This window comes from Otolemur garnettii, unplaced genomic scaffold, assembly GCF_000181295.1.
Source record: "Otolemur garnettii isolate 467f Iridium unplaced genomic scaffold, OtoGar3 scaffold00074, whole genome shotgun sequence".
Classification (NCBI taxonomy): Eukaryota; Metazoa; Chordata; class Mammalia; order Primates; family Galagidae; genus Otolemur; species Otolemur garnettii.
Genome location: NW_003852469.1, coordinates 116,305 through 135,795, shown reverse-complemented (window position 1 = coordinate 135,795; position 19,491 = coordinate 116,305). Strand labels below are relative to the sequence as shown.

At 40.1% G+C, this 19,491-nt stretch overlaps 1 protein-coding gene across 2 annotated transcripts in view; it reads right to left on the bottom strand.

The window, feature by feature from the left end:
* Window positions 1–19,491, bottom strand: part of HOOK3 (hook microtubule tethering protein 3) — an 83,452-nt gene that overhangs the window by 8,751 nt on the left and 55,210 nt on the right. Inside the window, exons 11-19 of one of the 2 annotated variants that reach the window (XM_023515557.1) lie at window positions 18,702–18,903; window positions 14,684–14,794; window positions 13,923–14,010; window positions 11,581–11,650; window positions 8,343–8,483; window positions 7,310–7,397; window positions 5,152–5,157; window positions 3,112–3,146; window positions 52–134 (exon numbers count right to left, since the gene is read on the bottom strand). In XM_023515557.1, coding sequence (XP_023371325.1) covers window positions 52–134; window positions 3,112–3,146; window positions 5,152–5,157; window positions 7,310–7,397; window positions 8,343–8,483; window positions 11,581–11,650; window positions 13,923–14,010; window positions 14,684–14,794; window positions 18,702–18,903 — 824 coding nt within the window. The remainder of the gene's footprint in view (window positions 1–51; window positions 135–3,111; window positions 3,147–5,151; window positions 5,158–7,309; window positions 7,398–8,342; window positions 8,484–11,580; window positions 11,651–13,922; window positions 14,011–14,683; window positions 14,795–18,701; window positions 18,904–19,491) is intronic. The other variant, XM_003793910.3, reaches the window with a different exon arrangement.

Genomic DNA, 19,491 nt, shown 5'->3' with positions numbered 1-19,491 from the left:
GCAGTGCACGGTTAGCCATTTTGGATCTCCGCTCCTTCCTCAGGCACTCACAGCTGTGGGTGAACCTGGGCTCCAGGTCCTCGAGGATGGCCCGCTTCTTCTGCAGTTCGTTGTTGGCCTCGTGCAGCTTCTCTCTGCAATAAGACACAGCCCCGCGTCACCTGCTGCTGCCACCAACACTTCCCACCTCAAATTAAAGACCTGAGCTCTTTATACTTGGGTTACGCGTGCAGTGCACACAAGGGCTATCAACTAAAGATGAAAAGACTAAGCTAACATAATATAAATATATATTTAATATATATATTAAAACGTATTTTAAAAAGAAGTAAATGTATTTTAAAAAGAAGTAAAAAATGAATGTATTTTAAAAAGAAGTAAAAAAACGAAAGACAAACACTTCTGCTTTGTTTGATGTAAACCTGCATAACAAGGAATACATACCTTTAGTTTTGCTAGGAATATGATATTGTAAAAATTAAGTTTAAAACTTTGCAGAGGTTTTACAATTTTGCAACCTCTGTTGCAAAAAAGTGAAGTTCTAAAAATTAGAATTAACAGGCTGGGTGTGGTGGTTCATGCCTGTAATCCCAGCATTCTGGGAGGCCAAGGTGGGTGGATTGCTTGAGCTCAGGACTTAGAGACCAGCCTGAGCAAGAGTAAGACCCCATCTCTACTAAAAATAGAAAAACTATCCAGGTGTGGTGGTGGGTGTCCGTAGTCCCAGCTACTTGGGAGGCTAGGGCAGGAGGATCACTTGAGCCCAGGAGTTTAAGGTTGCTGTGAGCTATCATGACACCATAGCACTCTACCCAGACTGACAGAGTGAAACTCTGTCTCAAAAAAAAAAAAAAAAAGAATGAAAACAAAGCCCAGTGAATTGCCACTAAGCTTAGAAACAGAAATTATCCCCAAAACTTGGAAGTTGTGTGTGTGTCTATTCCCTTCCCTAAGGTAACCAAATTACCAAATTTTAATTATTCTCATGATTTTCATGATAGTTTTACTATCTTTGTGTTATTCCTGAATAATATCTTGCCTAATCTTGTCCGATTTTTACTTTATACGTTAATCATTACATGTTATATTTGCACCTTGCACTAAACATCAATGTTCTTGACACTGACCTAAGCTGATGTGTTGGCTCTAGTGTGCACATTCTCCCCCCTGCAGGGTGCACTACTGTTTGAATGTACTTCATTCTAGCCCCTTCCCAGTGGTAGACATTTGTGTTGTTTCTCCTTTTCTGTGATTACAGACAATGTTCTTCTACATGTCTCTGGTACACAGGAACAACAATCTCTCTCGGAATCTAACTGAGAGGTCACAGAACACAAGGGTTTCCGGAAGGCATCCAGACATAGTTAATACTATTTTTGACACTGTATAGCTGGACAGATACTTAACAGACAACCCTCAGATATGCATGTTCAAGTTCACCAAGTAAACTGATGTATACACTGACCAGTGCTGGACAAGACTTACCACTGCTCAACAGCTTTAGCAATCCTTTGCAGGCAAGATTTAAAAAATATTTACCAGTTTGGTGTGTGTAAAATGATCTCTACTATAGTTTTAAATTTGTATGAGGCTGACTACTTTTTTTTTTTCTTTTTTTGAAACAAGAGTCTCACTCTGTTGTCCTGGCTAGAGTGTCATAGCTCATTGCAACCTCAAACTCTTGTACTCAAGTGATCCTCTTGCCTCAGCTCCTGAGTAGCTGGGACTATAGGTGCCCATCACAGTGCCTGGCTAGTTTTTCTCTTTTTAGTAGAGATGGGGTCTTGCTCTTGCTCAGGCTGGTCAAACTCCTGAGCTCAAGCAATGCACCTACCTCAGCTGCCCAGAGTGCTGGGATTACAGGCGTGAGCCACTGTGCCGGCCAAGACTCATCATCTTCTGAGACGTCTATGGGCCTTGTCGTGGGCTGAACTGTATCTCCCCAAAAGATAAACTGAAATTCTAATCCCTAGGATGCATGGGTGTGACATGTTTTGAAAATTGGGTCTTTGTAGATGTTCTTAGCTAAGATGAGGCCATCGGGTGGGCTCTACATCCAATGACGGATGTCCTTTTAAGAAGGCCATGTGAAGACACAGACAGAAGAGAAAGTGACAGGACCACAACCTGATGAACACCAAGAACTGTGCAGCCACCAGAAGCTGGGAGAGGGGCACACTCTTCCTAGAACCTCAAGAAGGAACCAACCTGCCAACACCAGACTTGCAGCCTCCAGAACTATGAGAGAAATTGGTTGTCATGAGTCACTTATGCTTTGGGGTAATTTGTTTTGGCTGCAACAAGAAACTAATCCAGCTTCCATCTACACTAATAAATCCGTTCTGATGGAAATTTTTACCACGTAAATGACCGAGCACAGAACAATGGTCAGAAAGTAGTTTTACCAAGTGACAGGTATTCGATCCTTTGCCATGAAAGACTGGGAGATAGGGGGAAAGGGACAAGATTTAGCACTAAGTTCTCACTGTGGATAATCTCACAGAGGCGAGGTGACGTTTTCTGTTCTTCTAGGACAGTAAGATCCTGCCCACTGTTGAGACTTTCTAGCAAATCTCAGTCGCTAGGAGTATTTCACGTCTTCCATGGTAAAAATAAAAACAAAAAACACCCCAAACTGAATTGCATGAGACAAACTGCGAGGCAAGAGAATTTCCTTCTGATGGTAGTAACATAATCAAAGTGATCTCTGTGGGACTGAGGATGTCTGGGTTAGGCCAGTGTAACATAGTAACACTAACAGGCTAGCAATTCATGCACTGACTAGGTGAGTGTTGTGGTGGGTGCCTATAATCCCAGCTACTTGGGAAGCTAAGGCAAGAGGATTGCTTGAACCCAGCAGTTTAAGTTTGCTGTGAGTTACACCCCCTACGGTGCTAGTCTGGGGAACCCTGGAGTCTCACATGAGAAAACATTTGTGAAGCAGCCCCTGTTCTAAACCGAGGGCCTGGGCAGAGACAGACACTATGAATATGCACTGTGATCTCTGCATCTTCCAGACCACCTGTGCCAGCGCCCAGGCGCTCTGCACCACCTGACATAAAGCACTGCCAACCACAACAGAAGAAGAGCCTCAGCAGCTTTTGTACTTACAGATGTTCCTCAAGCTTCTTTTTTAGAAGAACTGACTAAAAAAAAAAGAAAGAAAAACCCATCAGTTTATTACCTAAATGAATATATTAAATTTTTACAATTAAGAGTACAATAATAAGTATTTTGAGCAAGTCCTCAGTAATTTCTCTGGTCAAAGACCTCAAAACACATAACATACTCCCATTTGACTCTTTTTAACAAAGGGAGAGAGCAGCCCATGAAGGGTGCAATCAGCACAGACTCCCAGAAACTGGACACCCGGATTCTCTGTTTGTAGAAGTCTCTAATATTCCTGGACTCTTGTGATAACAGACTTTCCTTAAGACTCCTTTTAGCTGCTGTACTGTTTTCCTTGCATCATGGTAAAGTTTTGGATCAATTCCCATAAATACTTCTGACTCATCAGTGATTTATAAAAATGCACAGGTTGCAAACCCCCTGTGTGATGGCACGGGAATGTGACAGATGGTGTATGCGTGGAATTTGATACACTTGAGAATGTAGCTTTGACTGGGTGTTTTAAAAAAAGGTCTCCTGAAAAGCAGACCAAAATTAACCTAAAAATGAACAATGAAGGCATTCTATAAAGGACCACTAAGTTTCATAACTAAACAGTCGCAGGGTACATATTATTAATGAATTTTATGAACTATTTCACTTCAAAATCCAATAATTAATATAGGCTTATAAAACAAATTCTCCAATTAATCAACAGCAGCAATGAGGGGAAAAGAATTTGAATATCAAGTTCTTAGATTTTCAGTTGTCTTATTTGATGATTACCATAACTCAAGTCCATTCTAACATAGCTCTAGGGTATTTCAAATTCTCTTATACGTTAATATAGCTAGTCAGTACTACAGTGACCTCTGTTACTGCCCCCCCAATATACAGAAAGATAATAACCCTGTAAATGCTGGATTATTGTTCATTCCTTCTTTAGGACAAAGGGTAAAATACAAATACAGCAGAATCTGCAAGTTGGCCAACCAAGGGACTGTAACACACTGGTCACCATGAGAAGCTAGGGCCACTGTACTGATACGCACGTGTGGTGTGTGTGGGCCACTGTACTGATACGCACGTGTGGTACGCGTGGGCCAGTGCACTGATATGCACGTGTGGTGCATGTGGGCCACTGTATTGATATGCACGTGTGGTGCGCGTGGGCCAGTGTACTGACACGCACGTGTGGTGCGCGTGGCCCACTGTACTGACACGCATGTGTGGTGCGCGTGGGCCAGTATACTGACACGCACGTGTGGTGCGTGTGGCCCACTGTACTGACACGCACGTGTGGTGCGCGTGGGCCACTGTACTGACACGCACGTGTGGTGTGCGTGGGCCAGTGTACTGATACGCATGTGTGGTGTGCGTCCCATCTGTGAACATTAGGTTAGCTTAAGGAGGGAGGCAACTATGGAGGTTCTACTGTACTTTTTTAAAACTTTAAATTTAATCTTGTACTTATATTTTGATTAGACTCTAGCACAAATTTTAACTGAGATAATACTACAGAATAAAATGATTAAATAAGTGGTTAATATGTGTGTCAGGCAGTGTGCTAAGTCACGCCACGCACGTGGCCCCAAGGAAACCTCCTAAGGCTGGTGTGCAGCAGCTGTCCAGCGACAGACCTGAGAACCCAGGTCTGCCAGACCCAGCATCTGCGCACGGCCTCCCCTTCAGGCTCTGCACAAATAGACTATCACTATCAACACAGTGTGGCGGGAGAGGCCAGACAAGAGGAAGCCAGCATCAGAATAACTGACGTAAAGGCACTAATAATGGCGTGGAGCAGAAGTGGGATGGGGGGAACCCCAAGAGCAGACTTCTTTGGGTTTGGCTTTCTAAGATCTCGAATCCTGTAAGTGTCTTAGTGGTAAGGGTCACGAACCTACACAAGGCAAGTAACACTGATAAGCACTTTGCATGAAATTGCCTTAATTAAACATTTCAATCCCATCAACTGTGATGGCAGATAATCAAATAAATCAAAAAACTGCTCAAAATAAAAAATGAAAAGGAAACCGTACTTACAATGGCCTTGAGCAGAAACCACGCCAGAGACAGAGAGGACAAATTAGTACCAGGCAAACACAGCAGGCGAGAGAAGATCGGTTAGTAATTCATGAACACAAGTAAGAGACAGACATTGTTTTCAGAAATGTACGTTTTTCTTCCTTCTACGGTCTCCTCATCCTGTCTTGTTCTCTGTAGTTTTACATACTGGGGCTAGCTCAAATTATCCATATGACTGGATATAACAATGCTTTTCTGCTTCCATGCTAAAAACAAATGACATAACAATAATAATAAATAATAATAAAAATGTGCAAAACATCCTGCTTTGACTTAAGGTCACATGAAAGGACTAGGCTTTAGACAACAAAAGAGGCAGAAATTATGCTGTTCTTGGTCAGGAGGGACCGGGTCCTCTGGCAGGCCCGACTGCTCTGTGTGTTACGTACTCCTGAGACGCAGCACTGCAGGTTAGCAAGAGAGGAGAGAGACAAAACAAAAAATCTGCTGGGGGAAGAACCACATTCTGCAGCGCACTGTTCTTTCTCTAAAGCATTTGGAGGCAAAGCTTCAGCCATCTGAGTCTTTGCTACATGGAGGAAAGTGCTGAGAGAGAATTTCTGCTTAGTTTAAAGCAAGGCATCTCATTAGCATCTGGACAAATGAAGAGACTAATTTATGCAAACAGTACTTCATGGGGCTGGCATCTCACCTCTCAAAGTCCTCTTTAATACTTTTATTACTCTTAAAGTAACAGCACACAGCATTGTAAATTAGATTTTAACTTATCATATTGGTTTTTGAAGCATAAATGCTTTTTTAATGCTTTAATTCAAGTAAGAGAACCAAGGTCAAGGTGATCACTTGACACTACAGTTTAGTTGATCCTGGTACTTCTCCACTTTTATCTCCAATGTGCAATTTGCCCTTCTCCTCCCTGACATAACAAATCAACAAAAAGCCTCCTCAAAGTTCCTCAGACACCAGAATGAACTTTACATTCATCTCAGTTTAAGGGACCTAGAGATTTCACTGAACTAAGAAATGTTACCCCCTTTGGTTCATCTCTACAATCACCCAACTTAGAAAGCAGTGGGTGCTGCCAACACAAATTAGCTGAGAAACTGAGTTTCCAGATTAGCTGAGAAACTGACACAACGTGGTCACCGGGAGTTTTTACATCTCGCGTAGTCTCAGGATCTCCTGTGAATGTACCTGACTCCCCTTATTTGTGTCCTTTTGTTTTCATACCCTCTTATGTTAATAGGGCTGGATGGATGTGGCTAAATCCCCCGTTTTGAAGTTGATCCCCTAAAATGACTCTATCAATGGAAACAAACAGATTTGTGCTCCAATGCCAGAGTTTATAGCTTTTACACCCGTAATAGGAAATAAAAAAACATAACAACAACAAAAAAACAAATCAAAAGAGCTGGCTGAAGCAAAGACTGACCACTAAAATTTAGTTTTTTCTCCCTCTTAACACTATTTTTGAACACTTTGTAAGTCTTTGTTTTATTGTTTACCACTCATTAAATGTAAAGGGTTTGCAAAATGCCTTATTTACACTTCTGCCTGAGACCCACTAGCTGTGGCAGACAGTTAACAGGTAGGGGTGGAGACACAGGTGCTGGACTCCACACAGCTGGACACTGGGGTGAGCGTGCACTGCGTGTGCAGGGCTGTGGCAGGGAAGCAGCAGGTGTGCAGGAGGGAGAAGATAAAATGACCGGAACGGGGAGGAATTCAGAAATTTATAGCTGATGGGATTCTAGGGATGACATTATTTTCTTAAGTATCAATTCCACATTAAAAATTTCTACTTGAACAGACTAAGTTTTCTATTAGCATTTTTTTTTTTTGACCAAAGGAGGGAACCTCATATTTTATCTTTGAATACTGAGTTGAACGCATTTAAAACATAAAGCCTCAACTCATGCCTCAGCTATGACAGGAAGTGAACTTCTGATTCCCAGCAGAGGGACCCTGAAAGAGATAACAAAGTACTGCCTGGTCTTTTTATAAGGAACGTGAGTAAAAAGGAAAATACTGCTTCTTTCTAGGACCAACAGAATGTGAAATTATTTTGATAGAGACCATCAAATAATAAATAAAAGTTATAGCTTTTCAACATTGTAAAATTGTTGAACCACGGTTGGTGCATATTAAAACTTACATCTTCGGCTTTTGAGCCTTGATCCTGTAAAGACTTTTGCAGTTCTTCTACTTGTGACTGTACTTCCAGAAGTCTTTGATTCACCAGCCTAGAAATCAAACATACATTAATTTTCTAAGTACTGACTTATTTATGCCTTTTTCTTTAGGTTGTCATATTGGTTAGGCAGAGCGTATAGTCAGAAAACAAAGTCTCGTGGGACAACAGAACAGTAGTTGTCTTGTGTCATGAGTCACAGCTGACTTTTCTGATTATTTTTTGTATTGCTTGAAATTTCTAATGATGACTTCTAACGTAGGGGTGGGTGACACGTATTTTTTTGGAACTGATGCACTTACGTGTTATCTATTCATCTGAAATTCAATCAGTGAGTGTTTATGGAGTCCATGTATCAGGCACTGTGCTCAGCACCAGTATCAAAAAATCCTGCACTCAAGGAACTCTGGTTTAATGTGGAAGTAAAAATGTAACCAAATAAACAGACAACATCCAAAGAGGTAAAGACTTCAAGACAGTTCACAGAGGCTACAGGAGAGGCAGCGATCTACCAAAGAAGGAGGGAGTCTGTAGGAGCCAAGCAGGCTTGACACTGAGACTATAACCAAGAATAAAATGCTCCTGTGGCTAAGGGTGGACAGGGTTTCAGGACAGAGCGCCCAGGAAAATGAGAGGGTGCAGTGAGTTCAGGGACAGTGTGGCTGACAGGTAAGCTATGGGGGAAAGAACAGCCAGGGACAAAACTGGAGGAGAAAAGGAATAGACTGGGCACCACTTCGAAGGGAACTGAGATTCTCTGAGATTATCCTACAATCCACAAACCTCGATTCCAGCATCTGACCTTCTTAAATTCTCTAGGTCATTACAATGGACATTCAGCAGACCAGTCTGGGTCCCTAAGTCTTGGGTGATACTGAGGGTTGTAAGAAGGGGAAATAGGATCGGACAGTAGTTTACAAAGATCACACTGGTTTTGTTCAAGGGCATCGAAATCCAGGCAAATGAGGGAAACTTGTGCCACCTGTATGTACTCTACCTATTCTCCGTCTCCAGCTCATTCTTGCGTAGATTTGCGTCATCTAGAAGACTCTGCAGTAAGGCAATTTTTTCATTGTCTGAACCCTCTTGGTTAAGTTTTAACATCTTATTCTCATGCTGCAGACGAATAAGTTTCTCCCTGCATGAGCAAAATAAAAACGGATCATCTGGTCCATCAATGCAATATAGGTATCAAAATTCAACTAAGCATGGGTACAGATACATTATACAGAAATAAAAACAAAGTACCTACAGCTAATTTAGCACCGATTACAATTGGCTAGGACATTACATTTCAAGTGTTAAGTACTTTCTTTTCAGAATGGCTAATCTCAATAGAACATTGTCTCTAAAGATCAAAGTTTGTAAATGAATGAGATTTTAAAATCCTATTTCCTTTCTGATTTACATATTTAAGTTGTGAATGTATTCATTCATTTTTTTCTTTGGTTCTCATCAGGAAACATGGTCTCTAATGCTATGCTCTTAAATTACCCATCATTTGGTGGCACCAAGAGGGTTGTCTTCAAGATACACAGTCCATCCATTCCCATAGACACAAGAAACTATTGTGTAACAAGCAGATTATTAGCATTACGCTGTTAGACTTCATTGTTTAGAGCCCTTTGTGCTAAGCCAAAAGCTTACGTTGAGGGATGTTAAAAGTGACAAGCACACAGAACTTGCCACCACATTTATTACAGAATAACACAATTGAATATTAATTCCTATGAAGATGGATTTGCAGAAGATATAGTCCGTTCTTTACACAGGGTCATTTTTAGTAAGCCCCACAAAGACAGTACTATCAGATCTGAGATACTACGAAAAGCTGTGTTTTTCACAGAAAAAGAAAAACCAAATCAAAATAAGAAACACACAAATTTCTCCTCTTATTTTGTAAACCCATAAATCTTAAAAAGTATTTTACCCTTCCTGCTGAAAAGGCAAGCGTCGAATCTGTGACCCAATTCAAGCAACTATATAGAACTTGATATGTTTTGTATACGGGCAATACTGACTTCTTATTTTTCAATTACAAAGTAAACATAGTCATCGTACAGGAAAAAAACACAAACAAAAATAAAATACATTCCCTTCACAATCCTATGGTGCAAAAACACAACCGTTGAAACAGACCCTTCCAATGCTATGCAGATACTGACACACACTTTAAAAATATAGGATCACACAGAACAAATTACTCTGGTATCAGCTATTTACACTTAAAATTTCGCAATCATTTCATAGCATTAAATATTATACTTTAATATTTTAAATGACATGGTGTTGAAATATATGAATGAATCATCACTTATTTCATCAAATGCTCGGTTACCAGGCATTTAGACTTTAGAGCTTTAACAAATTAATAATGATCAGCTTTGTAAATATATCTTTCTATACATCCTCTGTTATTTCCTTAAGAATAATTCCCCCCCAAATAATTCTGGGGTCAAAAGACAGGTGCATTTTTAGATAACAGACACATTCTGCTAACAGGAAAAGTTATACTGCTTTAATCTTCTACCCCAGTTTATGAGATTTCCAATTTCTCCACCTTTATCATCAATGAAGGCCACTGTCTATGACATACGCTGCAGGATTTTCATCTCTATCATTCCATTTTCTTGAAAGCTATTCTGGGCATAGAGCATATTTTGATTTTTGTCTAGACATACTCAGGAAAGCCCTATTTATTGAATCTTTCTGCTTGTTCTTAGTTTAGAAAGCCAACTGTATTACCACCAATAGGCTTCCTTAAAATTGTGGCTTTCTGGACATAATGACGTATTTATAAATATTATGTATTCACTCTACAATTTTTTTTTCTTTTTTTGAGACACAGTCTCACTCTGTTGTCCAGGCTAGAGAGGCATGGGATTCACCCAGCTCACAGCAACCTCAAACTCCTGGGCTCAAGCGATCCTGTGCCTCAGCCTCCCAAGTAGCTGGGACTACAGGCTCCCGCCACAACACCTGGCTAATTTTTCTATTTTTAGCAAAGACCGGGTCTTGCTCTTGCTCAGGCTGGTCTTGAACTCCTGAGCTTAAGCAGTCCACCCACCTCCGCCTCCGGGACTGCTAGGATTACAGGCATGAGCCACCTCACCTGGCCAATTCAACTAACTTTATCAGTTCAATCAGAAAGTAGCATTATCAGACGGCTGAAAAGTAGGCACACACAAGACGCCCCAGACGTGGTGCTGCGTTGTACTTATTTTATTTATACTTAAATGCCAACAAATGAAAATAAATTACCTTCATTTATTCACCAAAAATTTCAGTGCTTATTTTAACTTTTATAGTTTATAAATAAAAATTTTTACACAACCATTACTTCATTTAATACCCAAAGGATGTTGTAAGGAATCAAGATCAGTGTCAATTTTCAAAATGGGAAAACTGACCCAGAAAAGGAAGTGGCAATAGCTGGATTTATCACCTTCTTCCCACTGGACCCTTGGGGCCTCCCCCACCTACTCTTAACTCTTGTGCATATAGCTAGGTTAGAGTGAAGTAAATGGAATTTTTAAAATGCAATGACTCAGTAAAAAATAAGGCATCACTGAGGGAAGAGCAGCAGGGATAGGGAGAGATTTTCTCCTGTCTATACATTCTGTCTTTCCCAGGTCATTCTATGGGGTTTATAGGTCATTATTTTGTTGTTGTTAGTCTTGGTAGAGTGCCATGGCATCACAGCTCACAGCAACCTCCAACTCCTGGGCTTAAGCGATTCTCTTGCCTCAGGCTCCCAAATAGGGAGCCCACCACAATGCCCAGCTATTTTCAGAGACCAGGTCTCGCTGTGGTACAGGCTGATCTAGAACCTGTGAGATCAGGCATTCCACCAGCCTTGGCCTCCCAAGTGCTGGGATTACAGTCATGAGCCACCACAGGTAAATCTTAGTAACTATTTCACAAGTCTATAGCAAAAAGCACAGGCATTGCCTATAGGCCACTGCTAAACGTCTGCTGGGGATACTCAAGGTTCGGACACATTAGTTAGTTTCCTTTGTATGCAGAAGGACTGGCCTGTTGAAGCATGAAAATTAATTCTCTGTAGGGCCAGTTGAAGAAAGCTTCTAACAAGCTGAAAACATGAAAATTCAACACTGAAGTTCAAGTTCAAAGTGTCAGTAATGAAGAATAAGGAACTGATCCTCTGAACATTGTAGAGGAGTGTTTTCCAGGAATACTGTGCAGTGTGACTTTGAACATCCTTAGCTCCTTACCTGATTTCAGGTGTAACAATCTCTGCTGCCAGACTGTCTGAAGACTCCTGACTTCCCAAAGGCATTAACCCTATAAGTATACAAACATGGAAATAAGGTTAATAGAAAGCACAGTTGCTTCCTTCAGTTAACTTGTACTAACCTGATTTGAGTATTGATTTTAACAGCTGAAATCGTTGTTTTTCTCAAGTAAAAGACCATGTCATGGTAGTCTTATGATATTATTACCTGTATTATTTTACCATTTAAACAATACTATTTAACTGTCATGCAAAACAGAAATTCTGTGACCGTTAAGCTAGAACCCCCCATTTCTCCTTCCCCAGCCCTCAGGAGCCTTAGACTTTCTGCCTCTCTCAATGATTTGCCTGTTCTAGATACTTCATGTAAGTGGATACAATAATTGTTATTTGTGCCTGGCTTACATCACTTAACATGGTATTTTAAAGATTCATTCATGTTGCAGAATTTATCAAAAATTTTTTTTGAGACAGTGTCACTCTGTTGCCCAGGCTACAGTGCTATGGCCTCAGTCTAGCTCACAGCAACCTCAGACTCCTGGGGTGAAGTGATCCTCCTGACTCAGCTTCCTCAGTAACTGAGGTTATAGGTGCCTGCCACATCGCCCAGCCAGTTTTTCTATTTTTAGTAGAGACAGAGTCTTGCTCTTGCTGAGGCTGGTTTCAAACTCCTGAGCTCAAGTCATCTTCCCACCTTGGCCTCTCAGAGTGCTAGGATTACAGGTGTGAGCCATCGCACCCGGCCAAAACTTCATTCATTTTTTTTGCTGAATAATAGTCCATGGTATCTACATAGCGTGTTTGTTTATCAATAGGACAGTGAAGTTGTTTCCATCTTTTGGCTACTGTGAATAACACTGCTATGAACATTTGTGTATAATTACCTGGCTGAGTCTGTTTTCAATTGTTTTGGATATATACCTATACTTAAGAATGAGACTGCTGGTTCACATGGTAATTCTGCTTAACTTTTTTTGAAAAGCCATTTTACATGCCCACTGCAATGCACAAGCTTCCGATTTCTCCACATCCTTGCCAACACTTAACACTTATTTTTCTTTTTCTTTGTTTTTGGGTAACAGCTCTCGTAATTGGTGACACCACCTTTTTGGTGGTGACAGTCACCTTTTTTAGTGACTAATGAAGCTCTGCACGTTCCCATGTGCTTATCTGCCACCTGTGTGTCCTCTGTGGAGAATGTCTATTCTAGTTCTGGAACAGATGGTGGTGGTGGTTTTTTTTGTTGTTGTTTGGGGGTTTTTTGCTGTCTCTGTCAAGTTGTAGAAACTGTTTGTGTATCCTGGATATTAGTCCCTGATCAGATTTATGATTTGCAAATATTTTCTTCCATTTGGGGATTGTTATCACCCTGTTTACAATTTCCTTTGAGGCATAAAAGTTTTTAATTCTGACAAAGTCCATTTTATATTTTTTTGTTCATGCCTGTGCTTTTGGGATTAATTCCAGTAAATCAATGCCAAATCCAATGTCATAAAGATTTTACTCTGTTTTCTTCTAAAAGTTTTATAATTTTAGCTCTTATGTTTAGGTCTTTGACCCATATTCAGTTAATTTTTACATATGGCGTAAGGTAAGGATCCAGTTTCATTCTTTTGCATGTGAACAAGCAAAATAGATAATCCCTTTCTTCTTTTTTTTTGTTGTTGTTTGTTTTGAGACTGAGTCTCACTCTGTCACCCTGGGTAGAGAGCTGTGACATCATAGCTCACAGCAACCTCAAACTCTTGGGCTCCAACGATCCTCCTGCTTCAGCCTCTCGAGTAGCTGGGACTACGGGTGTGTACCTATACTGGATTACTTGAGCTCAAGAGTTTGGAATAAACCTAAGCAAGAGCAAGACCCCATCTCTGCTATACTAGAAAAAATAAGCTATGCTGGGGGTAGTGGCTCATGCCTGTAATCCTAGCACTCTGAGAGGCTGAGGTGGGCAGATTATCTGAGCTCACGGGTTCGAGAACAGCCTGAGCAAGAGAAAGACCCCATCTCTAAAAATATCTGGGAGTTGTGGTAGGCACCTCTAGTACCAGCTACTTGGGCAGCTGAGGTAAGAAGATAGCTTGTGTCCAAGAGTTTGAGGTTGCTGTGAGCTACTGATGCCAACACTCTACTGAGGGCAACAAAGCAAGACTCTATCTCAAAAAAAACAATCTGGGTAACAGTTTAAAAATGTATATCAATTTTACTGCCTTGTTACCAAGTTTTTACTTTCATCTGTTGGTGCAATCATCTTAAAGTGAACTTAGTATTTTTACTGAAACCATTGGAAATAAATTATTTGGGGGGCTCCCAAAATGTCTTTACCTTGCGTTGTGAGCTGCCCTTCCTGGGCCTGCACACAGCGAAGCTCTTCAATGGTCTCCTTCAGCGAGTCCCTTTCTGTTCTCAGCCTCTGGCGGGACATGAACACAGGAAGGTGAGCGCCAGGGATTATGAACTGATTCGTCAGTGGTCTTTGCCTCCCCCCCTCAGAATGACAAACAACAGTGAACATGAACATGCTTCGCCTTATGACTTTTTATGAAATTAAGGTGGAAAAAGAAAAACTTCTTTTCTAATTTAACAATACTGAATATCTACCCTGAGCAAGGCAGTGCTGTCCAGTTAAACACGAGAATCAGCACTGTCTCCAACCCTAACAGCGAGTAATTTCTTAACATTCTTTTCATTAAACATAAAAGATCAAAGACGTTAAATATTCATACATCATGACAAAGTAAAAATATTTTTCAAAGATCTAAAATATGCTGAACAACAAAGAGTCCTTACATTAAACACAGAGAAAACAGAAAAGCTACACAGATTTATAGAAAGTCATGAGCAGAACAAGGTAAAAGAGGAAGTAATGGTACAAATGATAAATACAACAGAAATTAGAATAGAAGTAAAAATATTCTTTTTATCTTTTATTTTAGATCTATTGCAAATGAAAATCTTTTATAATTTAAAAATAGAATCTCTAATTTTTTAATTCATAAACAGAAGGGATAATGTTTAAAAATGCCAATATTGTTGCCTTAACATTAGGAATGCTCAACATTGAAATGCCTAATACATATACTCACATCCTTTTCTTTCTGGAGACTGTCAACTTTTTCTTTTAGCCGCTTATATTCAAAATCTAATTTATCTGCTTTCTTTGATTCTTCAGATAATCTATTTTGTAGCTCTACTACCTGATACAGAAAAATACCATTACTTTTTATAATTTGAAACATTAGACATTACCATGATTTTCTTCTATGTTCTATGAGATTACACTCAATTATTCAAGTAAATACATATGATCCTGCGGCCAAACACAATGGAGAGAGCTAGGAATAAAAATCTGCCCAGAGCCTGTGGGTTTCCAAACCAGAATCATCCAGAACAACAACATTCAGAATAATAAGAATCTTCAGGATTGTCATCTCGAGCAATACAGATAACTGAGCAGTCTGAAATACCTTTTGTATGAAACAAAAGAAGTGGTCAGGAGGAGGGGAGGCCCAACTGCATAGGGAAGCTTACAAGAAAGTGAGGGAAATCCTCAGCGGCTAAACAGGAACAGGAAGAGCACGTGGGCGCTCTGGGAACAATGAAATACAAATAAAATACAGAAGAAAATCTTGTAAGCCAACTGCCAACACCATAAGCACAGCTCTGAGTGTAACAGGAGACAGGAGGTAGTTAAACCACCTGGGGCTTTGAAAGTCTATGAGTCAGTCACAGGTGGCTTAGGAAAAAAAAGTCCATCAGCTGGAAAAGTAAAGGAGCGCTTTGGGTTTAAAAATGTGTAACTTGGAAATTTCTAATCACGGTCTATTAATAATACATGAATTTGTGTTTGAGTTTTTCTATTTGCCTTGTCTAGGAAAATCTGAGCCAAGTAAATTAAATTTAAAGTGGTCCTAGTTGGTTATGCTGTGGAAAATCTGGCATGAACAGACACACATATCCTCTGTAGGAGCAAACCTCAACCATGACCCAGGATTCTCGAAGACAAAGATGCGGCATTAAGAGAACAAATCCAAAATTACAAAGGCCAAGGAACAGTGTTGATGGAAAACACCAACAGCAATAACAACAACAAAATAGGACGGTAAGATCTCCAAGGATTTCAGATTGGAATTGTCAAATACAAAATATATATACTATACAAATTCTGAGGACGGCAACAGAGGCCACTCTCCAACTAAGTAAAAGTTCAATACCAAAATCAGATAAGGAAATTATGAGAGAGAAAATTTCAAGTGATTCATAAAAGGAAAATATTCTAAGAGAACAAAAAAAGTGAACGAAACAACATGAAAACAACAAATAAATTCACCAGGACAACTTGAGTTTATCTCAAGAATGCAAGGATGGTTTAAGTTTTTAAAATTCACTAATATAATTCACCATGTTAATAGAAAGGAGAAGCATAAGACTCTCTCAGTAGATGTAGGAAAAATAGTAGATTAAATCCAACATCCACTTAGGCTAGAAATTCTGAGCAAATTGGGAAAATAGAATTTCTGCATCCTAATAAAAGGCGGTGTCAAATAACTGCGCGATCCTTATGTCAGTAGGATACCAGCAGGACCGTTTCCCACTATTATTGTTTCCACTTGTATTAAAGGCCAGGCATATTGAGTCAGAAGAAAAAAAGAATATGAAGCAGAAAGAAACGTAACAGCTTTTACTTGTTTACTGTGTCACTTCTGAAAAGAGAATCTACAGACATTATAAGAAGTAACAAGAGAATTTTGCAAGGATACAGAAATCAACATATAAAAATCAATTTCGTTCATGTAAATCATCAACAGACTAAAAACGCCATCTGTCTTTATCTAACCGCACTAACAACAACCCAACCACAGCATAAAGCACCTAAGAATCAACATGATGAAATACACTGATGATTTTTAGAGGAGCATTATCAAACTTAACTGAAAGACGTGAATAAATAGAAAGACGTGAATAAATAAATTGTGCTCACAGGTAGGAGCAACTCTCCCCAAACTGACCAACAGACTCCAGGTCTTATCTAACTGCAAAGGCTTGGGGTTAAAGGGCAAGCAAAGGGCCAAGAATAGAAAATTCTGGCTTGGCGCCTGTGGCTCAAGCGGCTAAGGCGCCAACCACATACACCTAAGGTGGCGGGTTCGAATCCCCAGCCCGGGCCCGCCAAACAACAATAATGGCTGCAACCAAAAAATGGCCAGGCGTTGTGGCGGGCGCCTATAGTCCCAGCTGCCTGGGAGGCTGAGGCAGGAGACTCGCTTGAGCCCAGGAGTTGGAGGTTGCTGTGAGCATGATGCCATGGCACTCTACCCAGGGGGATAGCTTGAGGCTCCATCTCAAAAAAAAAAAAAAAAAAAAAGAAAATTCTGACAAAGAACAAGGTACGGAGGTCTGTACTACCATACACTGAGGTTACTAAGAATGTATAGAAACAGGAGTGTGGTATTGGTGAACAAACAGCTGGAGGAGGCCAAGGGCACAGAAGAGACGCCCAGAAACAAGCCGTGCACACGTGGAACTTGAGACCCTACGGCAGAGCGGCGGGCGTGTGAAGCAGTGGACTGCTGTGTAAAGGACACAGGATGACGCTTATCCACACAGACAGCAGCTGTGTCAAACCGTCCCCACCTCACACGCTACATAAAAACCAACTCCAGGCCAATCAAAGACTTAAGCGTGCAAAACAAACTTTCTATCTTGGTAAAGAAAATAGAGGAGATTAGACTTAGATACTTAGTAGAAAATAATTTCTTCAACAAACATAAAAAGCAAAACTCATAAAGAAAAAGATAAAGTTCATTAAAGTTCATTATATTAACATTATCAACTTCAAAAAAGGTAAAAGGGCAGGTCAAAGACCTGTAGGAGACAAAAAAGAAAATGTGCAGGTGATAAAAATTAATAGCTAGAAGATAAAAAGAACTTTCAGAGGTCAGAAAGAAACAATTCAATTTTTAAAATGGGTAGAAGGTTAAAAAGCAGGCAATTCACAAAAGAAATACGGTTAGTAAATGCATTTACACTCAGGGTAATACGAAATATAATCCTAAGGAGACACCATTACATATGCTTCGAATTGGCAAATCTAAAGTCTGACAGTGCTATGTGTGGGTGGTGATGGGAACCTCAGGAGCTCGTGTAATAAGCTGCTTGCTGATAATACAATCACTCTGGAGAACAATCTGGTGCTATCTAACTACACTGCAGGTTCTCTAAGAAATTCCCTAAAGACCTAAAACCTTCACACATATACAGAAAAGAATCTGTGCAACACTTATGGCCTCACTGTATTTCTTTTAATAGATTAAAAAAAACAAAAGCTGAAACATCCTGTGTCTGTCAATAGGAAAATGATAAATTTTGGCAGTCACTCTCTGGGATACTGCACAGCCGTGAAAATGAACGGTATAAAGCTGTATCTGTCAACATAAACAAACCTCACAAATATACACCATTAAGCAAAAAACCAAATTACACAAGAGCACTGTCACTGTATCATTTACATAAAGTTTTCAAACATGTCAAATGCTCCAAATTTTCAGGGGTGTAGTAAAAGTATAAAGAGATTCATGGGAACAAAACCACAGAAAGTATAGAGCCTTCTCCCTGTAAGGAGGAGGGAAGAGTATGTTTTATTTTTTTAGCATAACTATTTGTTGTATTTTCTTTCTTTCTTTCTTTTTTTTTTTTTTTTTGACACAAAATCTCTGACACCCTGGGTGGAGTACTGTGGCACAGCTCACAGCAACCTCAAACTGAGCCCAAGTGATCCTCCTGCCTCAGCCTCCAAAGGACTACAAGCACCTGCCACAGTACCCAGCTAGTGCTGTATTTTTCTTTTATTTTTGTGTATTTCTTAAGTATTACATAATAAATTAGAAACAAATAAATAAAAGCATCTGCTATAGAGACCAATCAATAACCTCTGAATAAGAACTAAGTTTAAACTTTTTTAAACATAAGATAAACATAAATACAATAAAGAAAAGATAAAAACAGTACTGTGAAAACAAAAGCCAGCAGATTTCTGATCAGCACACGCTATACTGGAGGGCTTGCTTGAACTCCCCAGCGAGAAACTACGTTCCTGTTTTTCACCTGTCTCTTGTAGGTCTCCAGTTGGCTGCGGGCGGCATTGGCCTTCCGTAGCTCCTCCTCCAGACTGACCGTGTTCTGCATGTACACGCTGTTCTTCTCTTCTAAGAGTTTAACCTGCCGCCTCAAATCACCAAGGTCTTCTAGCTTCTTTTTGTAAGATTCCACTTGACCTTCTAGTTTAGACACTTTATCAGAAGAATGTCTAGAATGAGATGAGAAATTAAAAATCAGAAACAGATCTACAATTCTAAAGCTTTCTAGACACTGCTGAACCAAGAGGGCGTGCCAAGAGACACAAGTTCTAATGAAATTATAAAAATAAAAGTAATCCCAGGTTAATTTTTTGTCCAGGTTAACAAATGAGCAAAAGTACAACAAAAGGTGTAACAGAGAATGTTATACATTTAAGGAAAGCAAACAGGAGAGGCAGCCAACAGAGTCACATGTAGCACAAAAGTAAAATAAGCTGTGCAGTGTCCAAGTGATCTGGCCAGTATGAGTGACCACAGGAACAGGGCCTCAATGGGGCAGTCGGGCAGGAGGCCGAGGTGAGAACATAAATCTTACTTTATGTTCTAACTTTGGTTCTAGAGGGAAGGAGAGAGTACTAAATCCTTCTCTTTTAAGATGAAAGAGACCCAAATGTGTGTTGCCTGTGTGTGTGTATAAAGGACAGAGATTCACAAGGCAAAGAGATAGGAGGACCAATGCACCACAGTCCCCGCACAGGCAGAGACGGGAGGACCGATGCACCACAGTCCCCGCACAGGCAGAGATGGGAGGACCGATG